Here is a 10,304-nt window from a genome sequence, read left to right as displayed (position 1 = left end):
TGAGTGATCAGATTTTTTTAAACACAGAAATTAACAACTAGACATTAAATCAATAGAATTTAAATCAATCAATCAATTTAAATCAATAGAATCACCAAACAGAAAGTCATTTTTTGTGCAACATGGGAAGCATATTATGTCATGTACACTTGATCTGTAATTAACTGTTAATCTTAACAACCAACATTTGGATTTAATAATACAGAAAGTTCTGATCTACTCAATTAGCAAATAGTAATGCAATAAAGGAAAAATAAATAAACTGCATTCATACTGAATATCATGCAAACTTTTATTATTACCATTTTAGAAACAATAAATCTTTTTATTGCTGCTGTGGTAGAAACAGTATCCCAGCTTACAAACTGAAGTTGTGCTAACATAATATTACACTGGCTAAGTATTAATATGTGTAATGTAAATATCCATGTCCCTGTGCTTAGTATGAAAATCATTAAGGTGCTAAAGAAAATGACTGTGATTAACATTTAACAAGAAAGATAAATGATATCATAAAAAGAGAAACCAAAATCTTGGAAAATCTGATGTAATGTCGATACAGTAAAGATTTGATCAACTGTGTCTTCCTTTATAGGGATTGCAACTGGCAATATTGCCAATGCCTGGGCTACATTAATATAATCCAGAGTAGCACAAGTATGATTCCTGCAAGATTCACAATCCAGGATGTGCTGAATCTGTTTGAAGTGTTTCTAATCTGGCAAGCAGCAGGTGTCTTCATCAGATCCCTTACAGTACCATTTTGGAAAAGGAATGTATTGTGCTGCAAATTAAAAAAAAAGATCATCACAATAATACTTTTTTTCTGCAGTTAAAAAACAATGAAAAATCTTGCTTTTTTGTCAGTGACTTCCACTTAAATGCCACATACTGCAGAGAAAGACAAATAAAAGCTCCAACTTTGTGATTATGCTATGTTTATCATATTGTGAACATAAACCATAAGAACCATTTATGAAATCTTAAATACAGATGCATAGATGTGTGTGACGGTATAGAAGCCTGGCTTACTGGTCAGTCAAATAAATTGTAATATAAAAATTAACACTCCAAAGATGCTTAGCATAAATGCAAAATGGCAACAATACAGAACAGATGTAGAGGAGGAAACAATGGATTGTTGGATAAAAATAAATACATAAAAATTAAAACAACAATAGTTCACGCATTGATGATGAGTTCACTGTCACATTCATATTATTTCCTGTAATAACCAAGCCACTGTATGTCTGAAGTTGTAAAGAAATAAGCCAATTGATATAAACATTTTACATAACCTATAAATAATAAAATATAACGTGTTGTCGGTGCCAGTATCTGTCTTTTAAACTTCAAAAACATTTGATTAAATCACACAGGAAAAAAAAGTAAGTATCAAATATACAGGACTGATACTTACATTGCTGTTTAAGATTGCTTGATATTGCGGTGCCTTCTTTAACATCATCTCATACTCAGTGATCTTATCCACGGGTATTCTGTCAAAATACCGTATATATCTAGTTTACCAAGATACAGCTGCATGACCAAAATTTACTCAAATGTATATGTATGGGAAAAAAATCAAAAGGGTGGATGAAGCATTGCATCAGAGCTTACTTCTCTGCGTCCATCGGCACTCCTCTGGCATCTGGAATGCTAACGCATGAGGTGATGTTGATCGCGGGGTAGTAGAACAGGAAAGCAAGGCACATCTCATCGGTAGTTGCTAACCCCATCTGAAAGGAGCATGCATTAGAGATTCAATGCAGTCTAACTTGCTTTCATGGTGTAAAATGATTGTGAGATCTTCTTCTTCCAACTGCTCCCTTTAGGAGTCATCACAGTGGATCATTCTCCTCTGTCACACCAACCCTCTGCATCTCTTCTGAGGTCTTTCTCTTGTTCTCCTTCCTGGCAGCTCCATGTTCAGAATCCTTTGTCTGATAAATCAACTGTCCCTCCTTTGCACATGTCCAAACCATCTCAGCCTTATCTCCAAACTGTTCAACCTGAGCTGCCCCTCTGATGTACTCATTTCTAATCTTGACCATTGTGGATCCCGATGAAAATATTAGGATCTTCAGCTCCAGCTCTTTTCTTTTTGTCAGAGCCACTATCTCCAAACCATACATCACAGCAGGCCTCATTATGATGTATGGTTTGAAGATTGTGGTTTACAAGGTTTACCATCTTGTAAACTTTCCTTTTCACTGTTGCTTCAATCACACATCATTCCCGACACTCATCTCCACCCCACTTGCCCTCTATTCCTGGTTAACTCCAGGTGTTTAAGATAGTTCATCTTCACTACCTCTACTCCCTGCAGTTTCACATGTTACAAATGTCTCCCTCTCATTTACAGATTTTTTTTACTTTTATTCATCTTCACTCCAGAGCACACCTCCAGGTCTCCGCTTGACTCCCTATCCTCACTACAGATCACAGTGTCATATTTTTTGATATTATTATAATGAATACGAAGGAACACTGTGTTCATATCTGTATGCTTCTTGATACAAGGATTTTGCTGCTATGGGAAGCAGTACATATTTAACAGTCATAATCACAGCTGAACATTGTGCATTACATGTCATTTCCAAGATATGGATGCAAGAACTAGTAAAGCGCTTGTTTGTTTAAGGTTACTTTTGTTACATTTTTTTCTGGTTTCACTCGGGCAGTCCTGATTTCATTCAAGCCATATGATGACACAAGGTCATACACTGCTAACCCACCTTAGTGACTGAAGCACGATTGGTAGTATTGTAGGTGCACTCCACTACAATTTCATCACCCTGTAGGGGAAGGAAAAAACCATAGACAGCTAATTGTTTTCCATTTTTTTCTATCGTGTTCATAAATGTGCATGGTAGTAATGAACCCTTACCTGCTTGATTGTCTTTATGCTTCCCAAACTGACAGTCTGTTGTAGATCAAAGTTGTAGTTTTCATCTATGCCCAAGAAATCTATCTGTCGTTCATTTCTGCAGTGGGATGCACCGGGAAAACCAATCAACTCTAAATTCATGCAGACGACATTGATTGCTGTTGAGCTGCATACAGTCTGCCTTTTTTGTTTTTTACCTGAAGTGGCCTACTCTGACTTTCCTCCCAGCCAAGTGAGTGTGCAAGAGCACAGCAAACACTTGAAGATCAGGCACAGGGTTAAAAAACTATGGGAAGGAGAAAAAAAGACTTTTACAGACTTTTCAAATGCATCTTGGAATCCACATTGCAGAGGTGCATACCTTTGAAAAGTAAGATGTGTTGCACATGGCGTAGGTGAGGAACTGGTTGGCTTTTGCAGGGATATCGTACTTCACTCTTCCTGGTAAGACACCTGTAGTCATAATGCCCACATCATGCTGCCGTAGCTTTGCAGTATAGTGTAATCTTAGTCCTGAGCTGTCTTTAATGCCTGTAGAGAGAAAAAGAACAGTCAAATAAAAATAATAATAATAATATTAAAGTTAAGTAAATAAATTCAAGATCATAGGAAGCATATTCAATTTTTGACAAACATAGTAGGATACTGAGTGTCAAAGTGCCACCAAAGCAGTTTCAACACTTTAACTAGATCGCCATTCTAACTGGGTGTTTTGGTGGTGGCAATGGAAAGCACAGCATAACACATCTGTGCCGCAGTATTTAAACATGGCTCCCCAGGTGCCCCCCACTCTAGCTGGGAGCCGGTTTTCTCCCAGCGTTGGTATGTAAGATTAATGCTACCTGTTTTAGTTTGAGGCATCTATCCATCCATTCGTTTCTGCTTATCCTTTTCAGAGTCACAGGGGGTGCTGGAGCCTATCCCAGCTGTCATGGGGCGAGAGGCGGGGTACACCCTGGACAGGTTGCCAGTCTGTTGCAGGGCTAACACACAGGGACAGACAACCATTCGCACTCACATTCACACCTATGGGCAATTTAGATTTTTCAATTAACCTATCCCCACAAAGTGCATGTCTTTGGACTGTGGGAGGAAGCCAGAGTACCCACGCAAACACGGGGAGAACATGCAAACTCCACACAGAAAGACCCTGACCTGATGGTGGAATTGAACTGAGGCCCTTCTTGCTGTGAGGTAACAGTGCTAACCACCATGCCACCGTGCTGCCCTAGTCTGAGGCACTTTCAGAAAATAATTTCTAAATCTCAAAATTATTTCTTTCTGGTTAAATAAAGGTTAAAACCAAAAATGGTGTTTGATGGGGTTTGTGGCGAAAATTAAGGCTTCTATCAGGCGAGAAATGTTTCATCATAGTGAAAGGTGAACATTTAGAACAACTCTGGATTAATTTGCGGTGACACTTTAAGTGTAATAAAAGAATCCAGATCAATGCGGCAACCTCACTGCAGAGGTCAAGAGGTCATATTTCTCTTTTAACTTGCCCTTAGTTTTAATAAACTCAGTATTTACCTTCTTTCCTCTCTGGGTTATTGTAATGGATTTCCAGCCTATAGAGTGCATCGCTATTCTCTCCTCCAATGGGAATTCCCACATTTTCCGGAAGCTTGTACACCTGAAGATTTAGAGATGAATTGTAGGAGAACTGATGTAACACTGGCACAGAAACAACACACACAAGAAAAAATTATGTGATGTAAACTTAATTTTTTTTTAAACAGTAATAGTAATCTAATATTTTCTCCCATTTGAGTCAGTTCAACTTATTATTTTTGATGAACTTCAACTATTTTGGATATGAAGTACCTGCTACTCATAAAAATATAAATAAACTTTACATTTTGTCTGACTTGTTTTTGAGTTTTCAAAGTTGATGTTTGACTTTTGTTCTAGTTACTAAATATTTATGAATTCAATTATTAAACATTTTACTTTTATTTTAGTCAAAAGGTACATGTCAAATGCAATCAAAATATTGGAGTTCTGATAAGCTCCAGCTTTTAAGTTCATAAACTTAAAAAAATTAAGACAAATTGGTTGCCTTAATTTTTTAAGGTCTGCTAACTTCTTTGGGTTTACAGTGTACAGCTCACCCCGCCTCCCACTCCCCAAGAAGCCACTACTCCAAAGCAGCTGTCTCCTATATCTCCCATGTAGCATGGCTTGTCGTAAGGCTCTGTCACTTTGGGGGGACAATGGTACAGCAGCATATGATGAACGAGGTCAAGGTGGTCGATCACGGGCTCGATCTGACGTAAATTAGGAGAACGAGGTTGAAATAAACATAAAAATCACAATGACAGCATATGAATTCATAAAGTCTACTTGGTTGTGACACTTTTTTTTATTAGTTTATTTATGCTTACACATACATTAATGTAGGTGTGCTTTTATATGCATTTGAACTGCCCAATCAGACACAAATGAAAGAACAGTGGCGACAGAAATATAAAGAAATAATGCTTACCTGGTAAATATGATGTTTTGTATTTAACTTTGGCAACTTCATGACTTTGCAGTGATAGTAGGTAGTGTTGGAAGGGACTATGATCTGTAAACAACAAATATAAAGGTAAATAAACAACAAACAATATGATATTTCTGATCTGACTGTTATTGTCAGTAATTCTTACGTTGTCCACCATAGCACTAAGATAGCTGGAGTTGGTTGGGATGGACTTTGGCATATAGTTCAGTAGATTTACTTCTTTGGTGCCTCGTCTGGACTCATGGTAAGAGATCTCATCTGTTTCCCCATAGGCAAAGATGAGTTTGATGGGCTGAGCCTGAGAGAGAGAGATGGTAATTTAGGTCAGGCAATGTGATCCCTTATAATATACAGTATAGAAGCAATACAGTAATATATATATTCATTTGGAAGGTGATATAGAATAGAATAGAATAGAATAGAATAGAATAGAATAGAATAGCCTTTATTGTCATTGTACAGGGTACAACGAAATTGGAGTGCCACTCCCTTGGTGCAAAATGCAATAATAAATATAAATGTAAAATATAAAAGGTACAATAAAACAAACGTAAGTACTTCCAAAAGTAAGTATGATATTTACAGGATAGCAGCATTAATATAATGACAGTATGAATAGCAGCATAATATAATGACAGTGACAGTATGGTATGGCTAAGCAGGTTCAATTGTTTTTGTGCTTATTTACAACGGTGATAGCTCTGGGAAAGAAGCTATCCCTGAATCTGTTTGTCCTGGTTTTATGTGACCTGTACCGTCGGCCTGACGGTAATAGTTCAAACAGTTGATTGCTGGGGTGAGAATGATCCTTGATGATATTGCCAGCTCTGCTGAGGTACCGAGAGTTTGCAATGACCTCCAGGCTGGGCAGAGAGCAGCCAGTGATCTTCTGGGCTGTGTTGATGACCCTCTGCAGTACTTTCCTGTCTGCAGCTGAGCACCCTGCATACCATAATATTGTGGCACGTTTCTGATTATTAAAATCTTTTTATACCTTATAAAATAACTTAACATGTTACATAAAGTGATTTAATGCTCTGACTGTGCAGAGTTCTGTGCCACTGCAAAGGTGTACTATAATCTTTGAGTTTTGTTACCAGGAACTGTGTAGCATTTCATGTGTTCAAAATGAAATCATGCCATTGTATTATTCTGGAAACCCAGGGCAATGTGTGGAGAAAAAAAAGCCTGGGGAGCCTACTTAAAGAACTGGAATAGCAGATTGTACAATGTGAAACTTGAACATTAGACGGACAATTAGATCTACTACAAAACAGAAGGAAAACAGAGAAAGGGGTACAACAAAGAGACTAAACTTGTATTTCAGGCCTTATGTCTGAAACAACAAAGTCTAATTGTGGTGTCATATAAGACCTATAGGTGTGGTATGAAGAGAGAAACGTTACACCTCTTCTTAGCATGATTCACTTGTTTGTTTTTATGTTTTTATGGGAACTATTTTGTAAAAAAAAAAAAAAAAAAAGAAAAAAAAAAAAGAACCTTCATTGGACAAAATAAAAAAATAATTGTGATGGCGGTGTTACACTAATCCCACACATGCAGACTGTGATAAGGGGAAAGAAAAAAAATAAAAGAAACAAGCAAACAAAATAGTTACAGTGATCTGGAAGTCTTTATCATCACACGTTTTAATAGGCCTCTTAAAGGTCATGACGGTTTGCCCCTCATTTTCCCGCACAGAGAGGAGAGTGTAGCTCTGCTGTGCATCCTCTAGAGGCATGGAGTTGCCCGTGGCATATTGATCCTAATGGAAAAAAACAACACCAGAAGGCCAGACATTAGTCTCTGGCACTGTGTTAGGTGTGTCCTTGTGAAAGATCGCTTACAAAAACAAAGTTGTGTGGTGTGAAAAAGGGTTTGCCCACTTCCTGATTTCTTATTTTTTGTATGTTTGTCATACTTAATTGTTTCAGATCATCAGACAAAGTTAAATATTAGAAAAAGATAACACAAGTAAACACAAATGCAATTTCTAAATGAAGCTGTTTATTAGTAAGGGGAAAATCAAAACCTATATGGTCCTGTGAGAAAAAGTGATTACCCTCTATAAACCTAACAACTGGTTGGGCCACCCTTAGCAGCAACAACTGCAATCAAGAGTTTGCGATAAATGTCAATGAGACTTCTACAGCGCTGTGGAGGAATTTTGGTCCACTCATCTTTGCAGTATTGTTGTAATTCAGCCACACTGGAGGGTTTTCAAGTATGAAATGCCTTATTAAGGTCATGCCACAGCATCTCAATCGGATTCAGGTCAGGACTTTGACTAGACCATTCTAAAGTCTTCATTTTGTTTTTCCGAAGCCATTCAGAGGTGGACTTGCTGGTGTGTTTTGGATCACTGTCCTGCTGCAAAACTCAAGTGTGCTTCAGCTTGAGGTCACGAGCAGATGACTGGAAATTCTCCTTCACTTGGTTTTGATAGACGGCATGGTTCGTGGTTCCATTTACCACAGCAAGTCTTCCAGGCCCTTAGGTAGCAACACAACCCCAGACCATCACATTACTACCACCAATTTACTGTTGGTATGACGTTCCTTTTCTGAAATGCTGTGTTACTTTTACACCGGATGTAACACACTTTCCAAAAAGTTTGATTTTGTCTCATGAGTCCACAGAATATTTTCCCAAAGATCTTGGGGGTCATCAAGATGTTTTCTGGCAAAACTGAGACGAGTCTTTATGTTCCTTTTGCTCAGCAGTGGTTTTCGTCTTGGAACTCTGCCATGAAGGCCATTTTTGCCCAGCCCCCTTTTTAGTGGAGTCACTAACCTTAACACTGACCTTAACTGAGGCAAGTGAGGTCTGCAGTTCTTTAGATGTTGTTTTGGTTTCTTCTGTGACCTCCTGGAAGAGTCATGGCCCAATCAGTCTAAAATTACTTTTGGAGTAATTTTAGTAGGCTGGCCACTCCGGGGAAGCTTCACTACTGTTCCAAGTTTTCTCCATTCATGGATAATGGCTCTCACCATAGTTCACTGGAGTCCCAGAGCCTTAGAAATTCCTTTATATCCCTTTCCAGACTGATAGATGTCAGTGACTTTGTTTCTCAGCTTTTTCTTTGGATCATGACATGTTTTGTTGAGATCTCTTAGCCCGCTTCAGCTTTTCAGACAGGTTCTATTTAAGTGATTTCTTGATTTAGCAGGTCTGGCAGTAATCATCCCTGGGTGTGGCTTTGTAAAAAATGTGGTTAATCACAGTTAATTTGTGATTTAACAAGGTGTGGGCCATCACTTTTTCACACAGGGCCATGTAATAATAAGAAATCAGGAAGGTGGCAAACAGTTTTTCACACCGCTGTATCTATTTTTTCTATTTCTGTCCCTGACAAATACCGAACATGACATAGTAACACTAAAAACTAAAACTGTGCAAATCTAAAAACTAAACAAAAATGAATCATTTTCAATAGAATCTAAACTAAAACAACTGATATGAAACTGAAAAGAAAACCAAAACACAAAATTAAATTAAACAGGATGAAAGCATTCAGCTGTTTATCTAACTTTTATCATAAGTAAAAATACAACAGGTTCTGATTTGCTATTATTTCATAACTAACCGAGAAGTAGCTTCCACTGGATCCAACTCCTCCTATGACGATGTCTGATCCTTTCATGTCTCCGTTCGGGCTCAAACCAAAACCCACCCAGCCTGTGGTGTTGACTGCCAGCTGGAATGTAATGTCACCAACGGGATTGTCAAAGCCCCACTTCAGGCACACCAGTTGCTCCTGGTCCAGGTACTCCATAAAGGGCATTGTGACATCCATCGCCCATGACCCTGTTGCGCAGATCAGTAGCAGGGAGAAAAAGGGAAGCAGAGAGCACATGATGTCTCTGCAAAGCTGAAAATCTTCAAACTGAGCTGAATACTAGCGGGGCTGCCAAACTCCCTCCCACCATCCAAAGACACACCTGCGTTTCGAGATCAGCTCAAGTGATAGTGGGAAAAAAAAGTGCTCAGGCATTTACTGTTTGCCCTTGCTGAACAACAAAAACTGGGCTTTCTGTGCTCCCTGTCACATTCTCATCCTTGTAAAAACTCACAAATGAGTTTCAAATTCAGCTTCTTTAAAGCCTTAGTATTAAATCTGTAATTGAATCTTTTATGTACTAGCAGTCTCCAGCCACAGTGCTTTTCATACAGCACTAAAATGTCCATGGGTGGGCTGAAGATTTCACCTCCACTTTTTTGTTTTTTTGTTTTTTTTATAACTGGCAGACTCAGGTGATTGATATATGAATGGGTGCTAAGGAGAAGTGAAAGTTATAATACTTTCTTCTCACCTACTGTCACATTCTCATATATCAAAGGCTTGAGTCAAGCCAAAACAATTTCATGGCGCAGGAATGTGAATTGTGTAGTTATTCTCTGAGTGCTGCACTCAGATCCTGAGATACAAAAGTTTTAGGTTTATTTCTTTGTTCATGTGTTATTTTTTACAGTGTGCAATCTTTAACCGTCTCATATTCTTTAGTGAACATTTCAGAGAGATTCTTCTTCTTCTTCTGGCTGAACAAATATCTAATATTTTAAGGAAAACACTTCAGCTATCACTTCAAGTACAACTTACATAACAACTGACTCAAGTGCTCTTACACACAACGCTTCTCTGGTCATTTTACTGTGCAACTCATCCTGTTCACAGGTTCAGTTGCACAGTCTAGTTTTTTTTTGTTTGTTTTTTTACCAACATATGCAATATTTTCTTAACTTGAGCACATAAGGAGAGAGGAAGATTTCTTTAGTCATCGTCATCATTGTCAGTGATAAACTAATTGACAGCACCGATCATTGCAAACAAACATTCACAGAAGTTGTTGCATGCTAGAATTTATTGTTTGTTGGACTTTCTGTTTAGGACAGTGGGTTGATTGATGG

General features: G+C 38.1%; 1 protein-coding gene across 2 annotated transcripts; it reads right to left on the bottom strand.

The window, feature by feature from the left end:
- Nucleotides 1-274: 274 nt before the first annotated feature.
- Nucleotides 275-9,269, bottom strand: moxd1l (monooxygenase, DBH-like 1, like). 2 transcript variants are annotated; one of them, XM_031727511.2, is made up of 13 exons: nt 8,983-9,269; nt 7,015-7,161; nt 5,542-5,694; nt 5,376-5,459; nt 5,002-5,157; nt 4,421-4,523; nt 3,252-3,421; nt 3,088-3,176; nt 2,891-2,987; nt 2,739-2,798; nt 1,621-1,739; nt 1,421-1,499; nt 275-784 (listed from the first exon to the last, which is right to left on the bottom strand). In XM_031727511.2, the coding sequence occupies exons 1-13, from the start codon at nt 9,250-9,252 to the stop codon at nt 629-631; spliced, it is 1,683 nt and encodes a 560-aa protein (XP_031583371.2). In that variant the 5' UTR covers nt 9,253-9,269; the 3' UTR covers nt 275-628. The 2 variants fall into 2 exon arrangements, with proteins under 2 accessions (XP_031583371.2, XP_039454592.1); XM_039598658.1 differs by lacking the exon at nt 7,015-7,161.
- Nucleotides 9,270-10,304: the final 1,035 nt, after the last annotated feature.

Source organism: Oreochromis aureus, linkage group 15 (genome assembly GCF_013358895.1).
Source record: "Oreochromis aureus strain Israel breed Guangdong linkage group 15, ZZ_aureus, whole genome shotgun sequence".
NCBI lineage: Eukaryota > Metazoa > Chordata > Actinopteri > Cichliformes > Cichlidae > Oreochromis > Oreochromis aureus.
The sequence above is the reverse complement of the archived record's forward strand: the minus strand, read 5'-3'. Positions and strand labels throughout refer to the sequence as shown.

Excerpts from the sequence above, each read along its gene's own strand:
- moxd1l (XM_031727511.2), bottom strand. The coding sequence starts at position 9,252 with ATGTGCTCTCTGCTTCCCTTTTTCTCCCTGCTACTGATCTGCGCAACA. Across the intron at positions 7,162-8,982 it reads CCAGTGGAAGCTACTTCTCG|GATCAATATGCCACGGGCAA; the intron begins GTTAGTTATGAA and ends TTTTTCCATTAG. Across the intron at positions 3,422-4,420 it reads TAACCCAGAGAGGAAAGAAG|GCATTAAAGACAGCTCAGGA; the intron begins GTAAATACTGAG and ends TTCTCTCTACAG.